The sequence below is a fragment of the Crocodylus siamensis genome, chromosome 6, assembly GCF_052110815.1.
Source record: "Crocodylus siamensis isolate JL-2025a chromosome 6, ASM5211081v1, whole genome shotgun sequence".
NCBI classification, from domain to species: Eukaryota; Metazoa; Chordata; order Crocodylia; family Crocodylidae; genus Crocodylus; species Crocodylus siamensis.
The window spans coordinates 64,998,717-65,017,808 of NC_143400.1; the positions used below are offsets into that span (position 1 = coordinate 64,998,717).

Sequence of the window (19,092 nt, forward strand, 5' to 3'; positions counted from 1 at the left end):
ACTCTTGGACTTCAGCAGAATTTAGGTGCTTAAGTTAGTTTGGGGATGCATCCAGATGAGTGTGCACTTTTGGTGTGTGGTGTGGCAGACCCATCTGCGGCACCACAAATGCAGGCATTCCCCATGCTACTAACTTGCAGGATGGGGGGTGGCGGTTGACTCTGGGCTTTTCCGATTTAAAAACAAACAAACAAAAACAAAGCAAACAAAAAAAACCCTACTAAAAAAAAGCGGGGCACTGCATGTAGCAGCAGTGTACACAGCCCAAAATTGAAGGTTGGCTGGCCAGGGCCACACTCCAGCTGTTGGCCAAGTGCCCTGCTGCCAGATTGCCACTACCGGACCTGAGAGACCTCCAGGACCCTAGGAAAAGCTGCTGGTGTGTGTGCATGTGCGCGTGTTCCCCAGGCACAAGTAGCAGCAGCATATATTGTGTACCCTAGGTGCTAAAGTGCTTTTTTTTTTTTGGCTCTAGTTTAAATGAAAGCTTCCATTTGAAAATGGAGAAGGACTTTGTGGGCAGAATATGGTTGCCAAACGTATTCCAGAGAACTGCAGCAGCATCTTTACTTGCATGCATTGTGTACACACAATGAATGTTGTCAGTGTTGTCTTGCCTAACTGTATGAGTATTAACTAAAAGGAAAGAGTGTCATCTGTTTACTCATTTTGTACTACTGCAATATCCTGAGCTCTTCTTATAGGTCCTGTATTCAAACAGTGAGCTTGTTTGCTGCAGACTAAGGAGATAGGGTATTACAAGGTACATTTCTACTACATTTCTACTAAAATCTATAACTTGTAATTTGTGAAGTGTGCAGGCCATTCTAAAACTTCTTGAAGTTAAATTATGGTGAAATGGGCAAAGTTCAGAGGAATATAGCAAAGAATGTCAAATTGTGGGCACTTCTCTTAACTTTTAATCACTTTTAAATTGCAAGTAGAGGCATGTATTGTGATTTTGTGTAAAAAAAAAAAAAAAAAAAAAAAGGAATTAAAATGTTAAAAGGAGACATTTTTAATTCTTAGTCTTGCTAATAAATAATCTGGCTATTCAAATGTTACACACCATGTACTCCACAAACAAGTCTTAAACCTCAAGGTTTTGGACTGCATGTTCACTCAGTGCATAATTTGATCTGGTCCTTTGTTCTTTTGTGTTGCTAGATGTACAGAATTTAAGTTTGTTTTTGGTTATGCAAATACATGAGTTTGTTGTGATGTCCCCATTCTGAGAAACTTGTGTCAATTAAAAATATGAAAACTTCTGGTGTACCCACTGGTGACTGGGTTGGTTGGTTACACTGGCTCCGTGGGCCTGATCTGGCTTGTGGGTCTTATGTTGGTCACCCCTGTTCTATAGGTTGGCTTAAGATGACATAGAACAGTGGTGCTCAAGCTTTTGTCCCTGTGGGCCAGATAAGTGGCATGGGGTTGACACCATGTGCCTGGATCAGGCATCACGTTACCTCAACCCCATGAGCCCTGTCTAGGGTATAGGACCACACTCTGGCCTGTTGAGCTCCCTGCAGACTTGGAAACTTGGCAGGAGGGGAGCAGTAATTAATGCTATCCTGTTCCACTACTACAAAACTTTCAGACCCCTGGGGTTCCCCCTGGGCTAAATGACACTTCTGCACAGGCTGGATGTGGCCTGTGGGCCAGTGGTTGAGCAGCCTAATGTTCTAATATTATAAACGCCTAAGTCTCTCTGTCTGTCTCTGATGCTGTATTTGCACTCTGATTGGCAGGTGGTAGTGTTCGTTTTGTTTGCAGGAAGAATGCTTGGTGCTGACTTGGGCTAGATGGAGATATAAACTAGCTCTGCATGTATTAGCTTTGGAACTGGAAGTAGCATAGTCCCCTTGGAAAATCCTGACATTTGTGAAGCCATAGTCTTTATATTTCCTTTTCCTGTGTTTACCTTTACAATAGGAAACAGTCATGCATACTGATTTAAATACTGCATAAATACTCATTTGAAATGGGTGAATTTTCCATGTAGAGAGTCTTATTTATCAAATGGTTCAAATTGCTTAGATAATTTTGACAAACTGTAATAAATTCAGATTTACTGAAGCTTGTATTGTCTGCAGCTGATCCCTATGTCCAGTCATTTATGATTTGAATAAGCTTCAGTTATATTGCTGATAGCCAAGATTAGAATTTGTAATTGGATATGGACGTACTAGATAAGTTTTATGTTTGCAGACAAAAATCATAGGGCTGGAGGGGACCTCCAGAGGTTATCTTCTAGTTCAACCCCCTGCCTGGGGTGTAGGATCATCCCTATTCAAACCATTCTGTGCAATTCATAATCTGCATTCTCTGTAAGACTATCATCAACCCTGGCAACACAGACATAATGTTCTAGTCTGTTGCAGGTAGAGCAGTGTATCCATGGTAGCCAATGTCCTGCTCCTCTGACCTGTTGTCAGTATATACGCAAGGGATCCTGGGTAAAGGGCCATGTCCTCCACTCCCTCCCCTGTTATAGAGGAAGGAAGACAAAAGCTTGCACAGTCCATACCAGTCTGACCATGGAGTAAAATTCATTCCCAACCTGAAATATGGTAATCAGCTCGACCTTGAGTGGAGGAGGAACAAGACCCTCCAGGCTTTGGTCCCAGCAGGAGCATTGGCATACCCCAGTCAGTCCCCAGCCTTGGCTGTAGCCAACACCCAGTGCCTCTGAGGAAGGCATAAAAACACCTTGAAATATAACAGAAAAGGAGGGTGCAAACCACAGACCCACATCACACTTATAGGCTTGGCAATGCTACACTTGCTAGCACCACAACAACCAAGAGAAACTTGGGGGTCATGATTGACCACAAGATGAGCATGAGCCACCAATGTGATACTGCAGCTGGGAAAATGAACAAGACTCTGGCTTACATCTACCAGTGCATCTCGGGCAAGACCCAGGATGTCATCCTCCTGTTGTACTCAGCCTTGGTGAGGCAGCAGCTGGAATACTGCATCCAATTATGGGCTCCATAATTCAGGAAGGACATGGAGAAGCTTAAAGAGTCCGGGAGAGAGCCACGCACATGATCAGAGGACAAGAGAACAGACCTTATGAAGAGAGGCTAGGAGACATGGGACTCTTCAGCCTGGAGAAGTGAAGGCTCAGGTGTGACCTGATGGCAGTCTATAAGTACATAAGGAGTGTGCATGAGGATTTGGGGGAACACCTGTTCACCAGAGCACCCCAAGGAATGACAAGGTCCAACAGTCACAAACTCCTGCAAGACTGTTTTAGGCTGGACATAAGGAAAAGCTTCTTTACTGTCTGAGCCCCCAAGGCCTGGAATAGACTTCCCCCAGATGTGGTGCAAGCACCTACTTTGGGTACTTAAGAAACAGTTGGATGCTTATTTTGCTGGGATCCTAGCTGACTTCCTACCCCTTGGGCAGGGCGCTGGACCTGATGATCTTATGAGATTCCTTCCAGCCCTAATGTCTGTGAAATCTATGAAACGTTCGTGTATTTGTTTTTTATTATTCCCTGTGAGGTATAGCACCTTGCATTTGTCCTCATTAAACTTCATCCTGTTAGCTGTAGCCCAACTTTTCAATCTGTTGAGATCCTTCTGAATTGAGTTCGTATCCTTCAATGTGTTTGTGATCCTTCCCAGTTTCATGTCTGGAAACTTGCTCAAGAAACTATGCAAGTAACTAAATCATTAATACAGTGTTGAACAGTCCTGGGCCCAGGACAGACCCCTGTAGGACTCCACTTGAAATTTCTTGCCATTGACATGGACCCGTTAATAATATACCCTTGCTTGTGGCTGTTGAGTTAATTATCTATCTGCCTTAGTTTTATCTAGCCCAAACATCTCTAACTTGTTTATGATAAGGTCCGGTGGGACCTTTTTAAAAGCCTTGCCGAAGTCCAGATAACAGTAGATCCACAGCATTCCCTTCATCCACCAAAGCAGATTTTTGTCAAAGAAGGAGCTCAAGTTTCTTTTATATTATTTGTCTGTCTTAAATCCATCCTGGCTGCTTGCAGTCAGCCCTTCCTCTAGGTGTTTGCAAATGACCTTCTTAAAATGCATTCCAGTAACTTTTCAAGATTCAAGATGAGGCCAACTAATCTGTAATTCCCTGGGTTCTCTTACATGCCTCTTTTAAAGAGGGGCACTATATTGGCTTTTTTCCAGTCCTCTGGTACTGGGCCCATCTTCCACAACTTCATGAAGATTATTGTCAAGGGCTCTGAAAGCTTTTCTGCCAGTTCCTTCAGTATCCTGGGATGAAGTTTCTGTCCCTGCTGACTTGAATTCATTCAGACCCAGGAAAGTTCTCTGACCATCTCTTTTTGTTACCTCTTCCCTCAGCTTGCCCCCTTCCTTATCCAGATAATCCTTATTATTGTTTCACTGTAGCTGAATTTTAATGTCTTTACACTTAATCTTTGTTCCTGCCTTGCATATTTAAGTTAGAAGAAGTGTTTTATATAAAAGTTGTAAAACTTGCTTCCTGCCCTGGGCTGGATCTGGACCGAAACTGGTTCAGACTTAGCTGGTGCACGCGGTGGCTCTGGCAGTGGCAGCAGATTCAGCTCCAGCTTCTGTCTGGGACATGAGGTAGTTCTGGTAGTGGTGGCTGTTCCTGCTGTGTGCCACGTGCCCCTGATGTGTTTTGTGGTGGGGTGGCAGTTCTGCCTCTGGCATGGACGATGATGATGGTTACAGCTCTGGATCTTGCATATGGCATGTGGCAGCAGGACAGTGGTCAGGGAGCTGTGGTTACTGCTATAGCAGGTCACTCCCTCCCGTCCCGTCCCTTTCTTCTCCCTCCCCCACCCCCCATGCTGGGTCCCATTCCCCCAGTTTCTGGTGGACCCTCTGGTAAGTGGGTGGGTTGGTTACACTGGCTCTGGGGGCCAGATCTTATGTTTGTCATCCATGTTCTACACGGTAGGCTTAAAGTGACATATAGAACAGTGGTGCTCAAGCTTTTGGCTGTGTGGGCCAGATGAATGGCATGGGGTTGACACCATATGCCTGGACTTGTAATTGCTTTACTTCAGCCTCATGGGCCTGATCTAGGATACAGGTCCACACTTTCTGGCCCTTTGAGCTCCCCGAAGACCTGGAAACTTGGTAGCAGGAGAGCAGTAATTAATGCTATCCTGTTCCACCACTACAAAACTTTCAGACCCCTGGGGTTCTCTCTGGGCTGAATGACACTGCTCTACAGGCTGGATCTAGCCAGTGGACTAGTGGTTGAGTACTCTAATATAGCATAATACTTCTGTGAGGTGTTCAGTCAGGTGATAGTGTTTATTTTGTATGCAGGAAGAATGCTTGGTGCTGACTTGGGCCAGATGGAGATACAAACAAGCTCTGCATGCGTTAGCTCTGGAAGCAGCATAGTCATGTCGCCTATATGCTGTATCTAGGCTAATAGCATGGGTATGCTGCTTCCAGATTTGGAGTAATGTGTGCAGAGCTAGGTTAAGCTATGGCTGTGCCCTCTGCGTTATAAACAAGTGGTTCCCAACCTGGCTAGAATCCAAGGCACCCCTTGGAAAATGCCAACTCTTAAGACTTCACTCTTTTACTATGGAAAAAATACTGGAACTGTTTTACTGTTGCAATGAACTTGGACCACAACAGATGAGAAATGTTATTGGTGCTACAGATTCCTATTTGAAATCTCTGGGTTTATCTTATAAATCCTATGTAAGCATTTGCACACCTAACAGCACTAATATTTTTGTGGCACCCTGGTTGAGAATCACTAATATCAGTGAACCCTTATTGTCCTGCAAAAGCAAGTGATTGGCAAACACATTTGTGAGTCTTTAAAATGTGTTATAAAAAGCTTATTACTATGGTACGGAAAATCTTAATGCTAGATAAAAAGGAGTATTGTTTTGGGAATTTTAATCACTTCCAGGAATGGCACAAAGGTGGTAGAGTTTTTGTTTGGTTTTTTTTGAGGGTGGGGGGGAGAAGGGTTGTTGACTTGTTTGGATTTTTTTATTTTTTATTTTTTGGACATAGGAAAGGTACTGTTGTGGCTGGACAAAAAATTGAGCTTTTTTTATGCAGACTACCTGTGGCTTATTTAGAGGTTTACAGAAATTTCATTTTCTGTGTAATTGTCATTTGGCTTTCCATATCACTATCTATTGCATTAAACACTTCTAACTGCCATCCAAAGTCTTGTAGATGAGCTGCTTATTTGTTTTTAAAGGTGGACATGGGCTAATTTGTGAGCAAAGTTGTTGCGTTAGATTACTTTTTGAGGTTTTCATTCTTGCAAACTGAAGGCAAAGAGCTTGTACTCTCCATCTCTCAAAGGGAGTTCTAGTATAGAACAATCTTCAGCCTTTGTTGGCAGGACTGAATATTACGCTTGCAGGAAGGAGATACTTGATTCAAAACCTGATAATCACCTAGCATTGTTTTGGGTTGTACAGTATTTTTGCTTTTAGTTGAAAAACTTCATCTTGTTTGCTCAGTAGTATTTTGAAAGCTCACAAGAGCAAAAAAAAAATGCTTGTTACATATGAACTGAATTTGAAATTAGCATTTTTAAACTTCTTCTGGGGTTTTGTATTTGGCCATGACATTCTCCCTTACATTTATTCTCTTCAGTGTTCTAAGTATGTTACATGGTCCTAAAGTTTGAAATGCATGACAGATGGGTTCAGTCCAATTCCAGAGTGATTTGTGACATGTGCATGATCTAATTTTGGAGTTGTAAATTTGTAAAATAGTTTCTGTAAATTTAAAAAGACAGTGTAGTGTAGTACAGGACAAGATTTTGGCCACTTCCTTGTGATTCTAAAACATTTCTGTGAATCAAAATCTTCTGCTTAAGAGTCTTGCATACAAGCCTATTTTGAAAGAAACTCTGGCTGCTACATTTGCAACAACAGTCAGTATTTTTTGTGCTGTGCGTATAATTTACGTTGTTCTTGTGCTGCTTTTAATGTGATGAACGAAATTAACACAAGTCCATGGAATGGAAGGAACTAAATGGAATGTCAGACTCGTACTAAAATAAACTTAAATTTTTGTCAGATTGTCTGTATACCCTTTGAAAATATCTTTATGTGCATCATCAGTGTTGGTTTATTCTAAAGTGTGTTCAAGTATGAATATATAATAGATCCAAACCCTTTAAATTAAATAGTGCTAGTTACTTTTCACAGTCACTTTTCGAGGTTATCGCTACTGTTTAGTTATGCTGTCGTGTCAGTTAAGTAAAAAGATCTTAATCTCTTTCATTTTGTCTCTTTGTTGGTGGGATTACAGTGGTAAGACAAATGCTGTAGAGGAGGATTTGACCACATACAGCTTGTTGAGCCAATGGATCCATTCTGCAGAGCTGGAGGGTGTTGCCTGCACCTGTGCTGTTGCCACCCAGTGCCTTGGCTATGTGCTCACTAAGCTTCCAGCCCAGTGGGGGTTGTGCTGGGGCTGGGGAGCTGCAAACTGCATATGTATTTGTGATTCTCCCAGCTGTAGTGTGGGAACAGTTGGAAGTTTTGCCTGTGTCACAGTTGGTGGGGGAGGGAGTGACAGTGGCATGGGTGCAGCTGGAAACTACTGCAATATCTGTACAACCCTGAAACAGCTCCTTTGCCCAGGCTTCCTCAACACAGTTCCTTGCTGCTCAGTCCTGGTGCAGGTGCAGTCGAAAGTGCTGCACCCAGACTGCAGTTTTCAGTTGTCTCCATACTGTGGCAGGATGAGGGGAGAGCAAAGAGAAGCACCACCACACCTGCAATTTGTAGGTCCCCTGTCTCAGTGGAACCTTCCACCAACTGAAAGTTGCAATGAGGCTGTGGGGTCAGGCCTGGGGAAAGCAGTGGCAAGGAGCATGGTATCTGCTACCTGTTTTGGGTAGGTGTAGGGTTAGCCCCCTGCCATCCCCTGGTTGCTGCCACCGAAGTGACCCAGCTTCCATTGTAGTGAAGCTGGGTTGTTCTGGTGCATGGCTTATTAGAGGTTGCCAACCATTGTTGCAGGATGTCTTGGGATTCAGAATTGCTTAACTTTTTCACAGTTTGTACCATATTCAGACATTCTCTCAAGATCATGCAGTATGCTTTACTCTCATCTGAAATTACAGAGGCAACTAGAGCAATTGTTCCCATGCAGGAATGGTAATAGGAAATCACTTAATCTATCTTTAGCTTCTTTTTAGTTAAAGAGATTGGTACCTTATGACTAGTTGGCTCTTTGTAACCACAGTTTGGGATATTTTTAGGGGGTTTTTTTTGTTTTTTTTAACTAATGAACATTTCATTTAAATGATCAGACACAGTAAGCATTGCTGCTCTTTTCTTATGTTTCAAGGTTTGCGGCGTTGCATCTTCTCTCCTTTCCGCTCCCACCTCCCCCAATTTCTTGGATAGAAGAGGGTTGTGTGTAGGAAAATAAATGCAAACTGGATTGAGACTGAAACTTACCATTTTATAAGTTAACTTTAGTTGTAACAGGTGGAGCTCTAAAGTCAATTTTTAGGATTATAAAACTTTCACAGTGAAGCAGAAATGCGGTAAAAGCAGCCTGTGTTACAGGAAAGGAGAGTGCAGAAGAGTTAGGCATTCAAAGCGGAGGAAGAAGCAATGAGCAAACGGTTGGAGACAAGTGGAAGAGAAATAGAAGAGTTTCTACTTTCTTTCCATACATAATGGGAGGAGAATTCCAGATCTAATAGCTACTATCTTAAGGTGAATAGGAGTGTCCAAAGGCTGAACCCAGCTGCAGAGCTGATGCATATTTTCCTTCTATCTCTTGCACTGTCCCCTCTATCAGTGCTTTTTTACATCTGCTATAAGATTTCTCATCTGAATTGGCCATGTGCTAGTAATTTCCTTATGACTCTTTAGGTCCTGTACCTAAATATTACAACATAAAAAATCGCATTCATTGAGGGCTATTTTTAGTACACTCTGGTAAATTGATAATAGCTGTTCCTCCTTAATTCTGAGTTCAGAGTTTAGATTGGGCATCTAGCTTCAATGTAAATGTCAAATTTTTAACAATTTTTATGCTCAGAAATACTCTGTTATCTACAGGAACATTTTTTGTTACGGTCATGGGATGATCTGAATTCCTCTAAAAGCTTACTGTTCAAGCTAAGCCTTTTTACTGTGGCTCACTAACATGGATAATTGCATCCCTTTACCCTCAAATTGATTTGTGATGCAGAACTTCTAAAGTGAAAACCTTCTGCCTGACTACATACCCAAGGTTTGCGTTAACAGCACTATTGCAGGGGCTGTCATTTTAGTTTATCATTTATATATGCAGTTATTTTCCTTGGCAAGCTGCAAAATAACAGGTCATTGGGTATGAAATATGCATTCAGGTTCATGACTGTCAATTTTACAACTCAGTTTTTTAAAAATCTTGCATGTAGTTGCTTTCTTCCAAGATTTACATGTTAAAGTCTCTCTGTGTTGGTTTCATTTTTTCAGAATGCTAAATCACTTGGTTACATACAGACAGACCACTCTTCAAAAGTTTGTTGTTTATAGGTAATTTCAGTATGAGTGAGAGAACAGTCCAGAGCTTGAAAATATTTTTAAAATAAAATTGGGGTTTGTGTGAATCCTGCAAGAATAAGAAGGATAACATGAAATGAAAATATACTTTTAGTAAATGGCTTGAATAATGGGCATATATTAGCTTTTGTTTTGGCTTGATAGGACATAGTATAACAGATTTCATTGCTAAAATAGTATTTAGTTTGAGGGAGACACTAAACAGAATAGAAAGGGAAGCAACTTGTTAATGAGGCTGTGTGAATTGCAGATATGTTTGAGAGCTACAGAATATCTGTCTCTAGAATATTATCTTGTGGTTTGTTAATGTGAATTTATTCAGGCTAATTTTTCTGTAATCATAATAAAGACTCATCTGTAGTATTTAAAACCTTTACCTCCTTAACCTTACACTTTTCATTTTAATTGGGACCAGTTCATATGTCCATAGCAGTTTATGGAGGAGGGGAAGTCTGTCGCACATGTTTAAATGATCTGGGGGAGGTTTTTTTTCCTGGGTTGCTTTCTGAGTAGAAAAGTTTACCCAGATGTGCCTGAATGCCGAGGCCCTGAAGAGCACAAGACTTGCAGTGCTGATGCTGTACAGCCAGGGTGGTCCTGTGTACTAGTAGTGCACTGATACACCGGTCCATATTGTATCGGCACCAATAAAAGGAAAATTTATATTGCTGGCAATTGGCTTTTTTGGGCTGATGTGGCCGATTTTAATGTCGTCAAATGCCACGTTTGCATGCAGGTGCAGCATGCATGCAGCCAGCCCAGCAGCTTCTTGAGGCCTTCGCAGTGAGGGAGGGAGTAGGGCTGGGCCGGGGCAGGGACAGGAACAGGCACTAGCACTGCCCAGATGGGGCAGGGTGTAGGGCAGAGCTTTGAGTGGCTTTTGTCTGGAAGGCATGCTGGTTGGGGGTGGCTCCCACTACTGCATGCACCCCTGAGGAAAGCATGGGGGGCATGTGCCTCCCTGGATCTGTGTGTAGGGTGAGGGGCGGGCAACCCTGGCCTAACCCCCACCCACCAGGAAGAGCCTAGTGCTGGCCCTAGCCTGCAGTGGCAGCCTGCCCTCTCTGTGCGCACAGATCTGGGGGCGTATGTTCCCCATGCCTCTCCAGGGGTGTGTGCAGTAGCGGGAGATGCCTCCCCTCCCTCTGCCCCCTGGGTGAGCCACTTGTGGCTCTGTTCTGTGCTCCACCCCAGCTGGGCAGCACCTGCCCCTGGCCCAGTCCCTCCTTCACCTCAGGGGCCCCTTCCCCTATCCCCATTTCCACCCCCCAACAGACTTACCAGCTGGGTGCTGCTCTCCCAGCTGCCAGGCTGCATATTGGCAATCAGATCAGTATCAGTTGATATGGCTTGTTAATAATTGGCCATCAGTATCGGTCCAGAAAATCTTTATTGCTGCACTCTTACTGTGCACACATCTTGGGATACTCTGCAGGCTCCATTAGTTTGCCTGGAGACAGATAGCAGCAGTGTACAGGGCAGACCTGATTGGCTGATCCAGACTGTCCAGAGCCAGTCCATCACCATGCTGCAGTGTGGGAATTGTGATGGGGGCATATTCTGCTCCCTGCTCAGCTAGAGCGGAAGAGTCCAGCAAGCAAAAGTCTCCTGGGGGAGAGAGTAGAAGCAAAACACCCTACGATTCTAGCTTGCTGGACTCTCCAGCCACATCTAGATGTGCAGTTTGTGGCACCACAAATGGCACACCTGAAATGTGTTAAAATGTGCAACACACTGCGGATTTGCAGCACGGGGGTAATTTGTGCTACTGGGAAGTCCTGGTAGCAAAAAAAGGAAAGGCTGAGAAAAAACAGCATGGCACATACAAAAGGAGCATGTGCCAGCAGACATGGAGGCTTGGTCTTCCCAGGAAACAGTCTGGCTGCGAGCCAGAGCATCTCCATTACTTTAGTCGTCCGCAGGGCTCCTCAAGGATTCTGGGAGCTAGGAGGAATGGGAAAAGGGCAGTTTGCCACACACCAAAACATGTGCAGGGGTGTGTGCTGCAGCAAAAAGTAGCAGCACAAATTCATGCTGGTACCTTTTTTACCACTGCAGATAAATGTGCCTGCATGTAGGGTTGCATCCTACTGCTCCAGCTGAGTCGGGAGCAAAACACGCCCGTCGCAGAGTGAAAAGTTACAAGCCAAGTGACACTATGGCTGCTTGTACTTGCCACAAGGGTTGAATTCAGTTTTAGTTCTCCCTAAATTGAAATGGCGGTACGTGGAGGGGTGTCTACAGGGTGGGCTACAGCCACCCCAAAATTTGCTGTAGCTCCCCTTCCCAGTGTTGCCACCAACTCAGAGCACAGCCCTTGCCCAGCCCCCCTGCTGGGAAGAGGCTGGCGTAACCCTTGGCCCATAGCCCACAGCAGGCAGCTCACCCTCGCCCCACACACAAGTCTGAGGGGACACATGCCCCCCATGCCTCCCTCAGGGGTGTGTGCAGTGGAGAGCCACCCTCCCCCCCATGCTGCCTGGAGGAGCCACTTCCAGCGGGGTCACATCCGCTGCCCTGGCTAGGCAACATTTACCCCTGCCCCGCTCCCTCCCTCATTTGAGGGCCTTGATCTGACCCCCCCCCCCCCCACACACACACACACTCTCCTTCCCCCCAACAGACTTAATGGCCGAATGCTACTCTGCAAGTTGCCTGGCTTCATTCCTAGCTGTGAGCACGCATGCAGCATTTATTGGTGACATTATCGCCTATGCTGGCCAAAAAAAGCTAATTGCTCATGATGTTAATTTTCTTTTTGTCAGTGTCGATCTGATATGTGGCTGATTTATATCGGTGAACCTCTGACTACAGTGGAGTCGCATCTTACATGGGGGTTAGGTTCTAAAGTCAGCACATACAGCGAAAATCATGTATAGTCAAAATTATGGAATCTTGATGGCACGGATGCTAGATTTTTTGCGGCCATATTTACGTGTGGTGAGATGCTCACGCTATGAGAGGCATGTGGGAACTGAGACTGATTGAGGGAACAGCAGATTTACATCTCCCATCTCACGCTCACTCCAGGGCATGCGCTTATTGAGTGGAATGGCGAGCGGAATCGCCTGCACTATTTAAATTGTTATTTTTCTCTCTTTTGCCGAGCACATATAGTTTAATTCGCGTAAGTTAAATGCGTGTATGATGTGACTCCACTGTACTTCATATATGACTCTGCTGGGAGTAATTCCAGACATAGCTAGTGTACTAGCTCTGTTGCACTAATGTACACACTGTACTTGGCAAGTACAGCTGACTTCCAGAAAACTGCTGTAGTACATCAAAGTATTGTTTGCAAAAACTGCATCCTATTGTTCAGAATATTGTGTGATGTGTGGGATCATGATGATTATACTAAGAGACTTCCTTTAGTTCAGTTTTTGTTTCTTTACTGATTCATGAACAAAGAATTAACTCTGTGCGTGTGTGTAAGACGAATGCATGGAATTTGATTCCAGTGCAGATTATAGTTCTTGGCTTCTCGTCCTGATTGTCAAAAATAAAATTAGAATCTAGTTTAAATTTAATAGAGACATTTTGTTGATTTTTGCATTCTTTTAACTTTTACAGGTTTAATCTTGTTGTTTTACTTGGTATTTTATGGCTTCCTGGCAGCACTCTTTACATTCACAATGTGGGTTATGCTTCAGACGCTGAGCAGTGATATTCCCAAATATCGTGATCGGATTTCCAGTCCAGGTAACTATGTTTTTAGCTCTGTTTGGATTTCAAATTAGGATTAGATGAGTGAAGTTCTCTGAAGTTAAAGATTGAGTACATGCTGCAGTTAAATTGTTTAAGCTTTAAAGAAGGACTTTGACAGTGAATGTGCTGTTCTCTTATTGTAGACTTGCAATATAAGCTCATTCAATAGCCTTTGGCATCATTTACTGACCTTTGACCTGTTAAGTGTCTTTGCTCAAGGTCAGTTCACCTCTATCTGTAAATGGTGATACTGATGCTCACTGCCTACATAAAGCACTCTGAAATCTACAGTTGAAAAAGTGCTATAGAAGAGCTTATTAGGTAGAAATTATCTATGTATCTAATGATACAGTAAAATTGGATGGTATACACAACAGGGTGCAGCTTGTGAAAAACCAAATGCGCTTAGTACTTCAAAAGAACCAGCTTTTTAAATTAATAGTGGGAATAACTGTTTATTATTGGAAAAATAAAACTTATGGATGATGTATTGAGTTTGACACCTGTCTCAGAGTTTTGCTCTTGAGGACAGAGCAGAGAATTGTTGAGTATGTTGTTTGGCCATTCAGCCTGAAGTTTTAGTCTTTCATTTCTAATGCTTTAGGGGTTCAAATAAATGTATTTAGACAAATAGTATGCAAACTGTTATAGAGTGATACAGAGTTATATACATAAGAATAACTTCAATCTAAGGGAGTTTGACTAAAGTGAAATATGTCATGAAAATACCTTGCTGTGTTCTAAGTAGCAGCCCGATTTTGCCGGTGAAGATGGCTATAAACTATATAGTCTGTCTGTGCCAGAGAAGCCTAAAGTGATTTGTAGGCACAATTTCAGAAGAAAGTATATGCGACTTAAAATCTTGAACCACCTTACCACAAACATTACAAGCGGTTGGATGGGTTTGTGTATGGGAGGTGGGGATGGGGGTGGTCCTTTAGAAAATTGCATCCTTAAGCTGGGTTTAGTCCTTGTTTGATTAATATTAAACTTCTGGTAAGAGTGAGCTCAGGATTTTTAAAGGTGCTTCAAAGTGTCCAAGCTCTGTGTAGGCTAGCTGGAGTTATATATGATTTTATAATTGCATTTGATCTAGAATGTAGAGCTAGTCTGTGAGTAATATTGAGGTCTGAGGGCCAAAACACAAGATAGATGGACATTTTGAGTTCTAAACAGCTGTTTGGTTAGATATGGGGCCCATCTTTAGTAACACTGTTTTAGTAAGGGGGTAAAGAGTTCTTTGGAACATGCTATATATAGTTTTAAGATGTAAAAATGACATGTTTTAGATGGTTTTTAAAAAATACAGGAGTGGGCAATTATTTGGGCCCAAAAGCCACTTAGGGCATTTTGGTGAGCTGTTGCAGGCTGGGTCAGCACCACCTCTCCATCCCCTTCCCCCTCCCTCTCCCCCTGCAACAGCTTGCCTAAACTCCCTAAGTGGCTCTGCTCCATGCTTGGCCAGGCAGCTGGGATGGCACCATGGGTGGGCAGTGCCTAGGCTGGGAGTGCAGGGCCGTGACAGCGTGAAGCCAGGGCAGAGCCATGATCTGGGCCCTGCACACTGCTGCACATGGAACCAGCGCCTGTCACAGGGATGTGCAGGGAGCAGTTTGTGACTTGGCCCTGGGCCCCAGCCCCATGCTGTTCCCACCCCATGATCTCAGCCCTGTCCTGTTCCTGGACCCTACTGTAGGGTCCTACTCTGTGGGATGCCTGCCCACAGCCCCATCCCATCCGCCTGGCCGAGTATGCCTTACCTATGCAGGTCCTGCCCCCAGTGGCAGGTGCAGGGCAGATGGGTCTAGGTGCCCAGGCAGCAGGGCCTGGTCTGGCAGCAGCAGCAGAAGGATACTGCTGCCAGTGGGGAAGACAAAGTGAGTCCAGTAGCTGCGCTGCCATAGCTCTGCTGCATTTGCCTGGAGGCACAGGACCGGGTGCATGTGCCATATCCCGGGCTGTCCCCAGGACTGGACCAGGCCGGAGGTCTCGCCATAGGCTGGATGAAGTCCACGGGCTGTATTTTCCCCATCCCTGATCTAAATCCATCCCATCTAGTGCGAGTTTGTCTTTTCGGAATGACTTTCTTTTCCTGCTATTGTTTTTTTTTACCATAGATTCTGTTCCATAGTCTGGTGGAATACTGTGGTGATAGTGATAATCCCACTATTTTGTGATTATTTCCCCCCCCCCCCCATGATACAGGCATAAAGGAAGGTAAATTTTTAAAATGGGTCCCATTGCATGCTCCTTACCTTTTTGCTATTTAGGATACTTTGTCTGTGCCTGTGCCTATTTTCTTTGAACAATGAACCTTGCCTTTAAGGTTGTATCCAAAGTTTTACCAGGTATGTTAACTTTAATTTGTTTCACATACTTTTCTAACTTATTATAGCAATAAAAGTTTCTTACAGCAATTCATTTTTGAATAATTGAAGATATCAATGAAACTGCCACTTTTTCCAATCACAGTACAGATATCATGTTCCTGGCTAAAAATGTTAATTTTATAAAATTCCATGTGCTAAACTTGGATGGTGTAGGTCAAGGGTTTTATTTTCCATGTTACAAAAATCAAACTGACTTATTTAATTCATATTGTGCATTGGGATATAGCAATATCTGTCAAATAAAAATGTATTTGACATCTAGTCAGTTCATGACAACTGTAAAAATGTGGCTTATCTACTATTTGGAAGTAATAACAGATCATGAATCTTGGTTTGTTACAAGTTAGGTGAGCTTCCTGTTGAGTATTCTTCCCAAACTGCTCTCATGGAGCCAAATTTGCCATTGCACACATTTTTTGGCTAGTTATTTCTGGAAGAAAGTTTGCTGTCCTGTTCTCTGAGGCTATATCTAAACTGCCTTTCAGCCTAAACCTTACTACATTGCATTAAGACATTTACATTAGCTTGCCTTAGCCTGCCCTTTCCCATCCCCCCCCAGCTCTCCTAAATGTCAGGTCTTAACAAATTCTTGTTTTAAGTCAGCCTCTCCCTCCTAGCTTATGTTTGGTTCTCACCCAAGCACTCTAAGCCACATGTAATTTTGTCTTGGGTCCTGACATTTATATAATTTTTTTCATAGATTCATAGATGCTATGGTCGGAAGGGACCTCAACAAATCGAGTTCGACCCCTTGCCTAGGGAGGAAAGATTGCTGGGGTTAGATGACCCCAGCCAGATGCCTATCTAGCCTTCTCTTAAAGGCCCCCAATGAATAATTAAATAAAATAAAATTAGACATATAAACATAATTTTATATGACTGTTCTTTGCAGCTTGGGCATCCTTTGTATTTATGTATAGTATATAGGTATAACTAGATATAGACATGAAGATGCCTGATCTGTGAGGAATAGCCACTACAGGATAAATGTGGATGGATAAGTGGTAGTTGTGGGTTGGAGAACTTGACAGCCACCCTTGTGGTCTACATTTTATAGCAGTCAAGATGCACTCAGGAGATTTTATGCAAGTCCTTGGGATGCAGCTTCTCTGTCTAGCACTCCTTCTGACATGTAACTGTCCTTTTTGGGTCTTATTAATTTTTATAACATCTCTTGGCATCCTGATTCATTGTGGAGGTTAAAGGGTAACAGTGAAGCAGAAGGCAGTTTATCAAACAACAAACCCCATTCTGACTGTAGATGTATATTTAGTACTGCTGGCATTCAGATAGGAAATAAATTGGCTACTGGGCTCAGGGGTTTCATAGATGCTACGGTTGGAAGGGACCTCAACAGATCATTGTGTCTGACCCCCTGCCTAGGCAGGAAAGAGTGCTGGGGTCACAAGGTGTGCTTTTGTGAATGCCTTAAGAAAAATTACTGAGTCAAAGTGCATTTAAAAAAGAACAGTATGAAATCCAAAGGAGTTTTTTTTTTTTTGTCAGAAAACTTGTCCAAGTACTTTTTCCCTATTTTTAACAAATTACACTACACCAATTTCTTTGCCTTCCTAAGGTTCCTCCAGGCAATTAAGTAGTTCTTTGATAGGTTGCTCTCTCTAGTTGCACTTTCTATGTGATTTCTGAAAAATCTTTTTAATTATTTAATAACTTTGTAGTATACATATATGTTATATTTACAGATGAGGGGGGATTTTTTTTCTGTTCCTCTTTGCTTTTTAAATTGTATAAAGAGGCCTACAAAACATTGGGAGGAGTTCCCTCTACCCTCCAAATACCAGGAATGTCTAGTGTAGTCTTTCTTCATTTTATCAATAACTTTTTGGGTGTTTCAGATGTGTGGCCTTTCTCAGCTTTAACTAAAGATGGGGTGAGTGGATAATGAATTTTTAACAATTTTTTTTATTCCTTCTCAAAACAGTTAAACAGTGTGAATAAAAAGTACACTCTCAACAAATCAAATGTTTTAGTTCTACTAAAGAAATAGCCCTTCCATCTGCACTTCTGGTGTGTAGTGAGAGGGCAGAAAGGAACACTTAGCCTTTTCAGGCTGGGCTGGAGAACCTTTTAAGGCACCTCCATGCATGATAGAGAGACCCAAAAATTTGTTGTTGAGATGAAAATTTGTATGTTTAAAAAAAAAAAAAAAAAAGAGCTTTTTCCATTACAGCATGCTTTAAATGTTTGCAGCTTTGAACCACTTCTTTTAAAACTGGCATATTACAAACATAGAGAGGAAGTAACTGGAAAATAAAATTGTCTCATTACTTTGAAACAAATGTATAATGGAATTAAGAGTATATAAGAATAGCCAGATTTGTTGCCACATAGCTGCAAAGAAACTGAAGGCATGAATAGTGTATTGTGGGCTGTTTTGTTGAACTTGTTTTTATTGTGTAAAACTGAATGTGATTTACCCTAAGAATACATGGTAAAATTATGTTTGAAATGGGAAGTGTAATGTCAAACTGGAATCAATAAACTTATTGAATGGAAGCTTCAAGTAATTAAGTTGCTAATTTTGCTGTTCAGTCATTTGGGTTTTGATGGCGCGTTTTAACTGAATATTTTAGTTTTTAAGGTTCTTCTGATTTTTGATATTTTATACAAATTAGATGGATATAGCAAATTGAATTTTAAATGCTATAGGGATTATCCCAGTATATATCATATTCATAATTTGAGAAATACTTTTCTAAAAAGTGAAGGTCAGGGGAAAAGTTGTTCAGTTCCTTACTTACACTTTTTTTTTTCTCTCTTAAGGACTTATGATTTCACCAAAGCCAGTCAATGCATTGGAATTTGCTTTTAACAAGTCTGACTCTCGGTCGTATGAGACGTACACTGCTTCACTTAGAAATTTTCTTGCATGTAAGTGCAAATGTTTTATTGTTATTTAATGTTTTAATTAAAACCTTTATAACTACAGTAAAGCTGCTCAAAATATTCTTCTTTAGGGCATACTTACTGTAAAATGTATTTTCATTTGGTCTGCTACAAGGTTAGATAAGTTTTGTTTTGAAGTTAGTTCTTGGAATGTTACTAGGTGCTTCTGCTAGATTTTGGTGGTATTTATCCATAGAGTCCAAGTGTTTTACAAAGGAAGTAAGTATCATTATTCCCTCCTCCAGATAAGAAACCTAAGTAACAGAGAGGGGTGATTTGTCCAAGTATTCCAGTAGCAAGCTAGTAACAGTATCCAAATGTTTTGAATTCTGGTGGCCCACTTTGAGCACTGATCGCATGTCACGTGTGATTTTTGAAAATAAGGCTTCAAGACATCTGAATTTTGTCACCTTTTTCTGTTTCAATATCAGAGAACTCTATGGTTGCACAAGCAAGGGAGAAATTGCCTCATATAGCAACAAGAATTCAAAAGCGAGTTTAAGCTGGTTTAAAAAAACAGATGTGCACAAACACTGCATAAAA

The 19,092-nt window shown here is 42.3% G+C and overlaps 1 protein-coding gene across 2 annotated transcripts in view; it reads left to right on the forward strand.

The window, feature by feature from the left end:
* ATP1B3 (ATPase Na+/K+ transporting subunit beta 3) overlaps positions 1–19,092 on the forward strand; it is a 44,275-nt gene that overhangs the window by 7,428 nt on the left and 17,755 nt on the right. Inside the window, exons 2-3 of one of the 2 annotated variants that reach the window (XM_090051209.1) lie at positions 13,118–13,246; positions 18,427–18,534. In XM_090051209.1, the coding sequence (XP_089907335.1) occupies positions 13,118–13,246; positions 18,427–18,534 (237 nt within the window). The remainder of the gene's footprint in view (positions 1–13,117; positions 13,247–18,426; positions 18,535–19,092) is intronic. The other variant, XM_090051210.1, reaches the window with a different exon arrangement.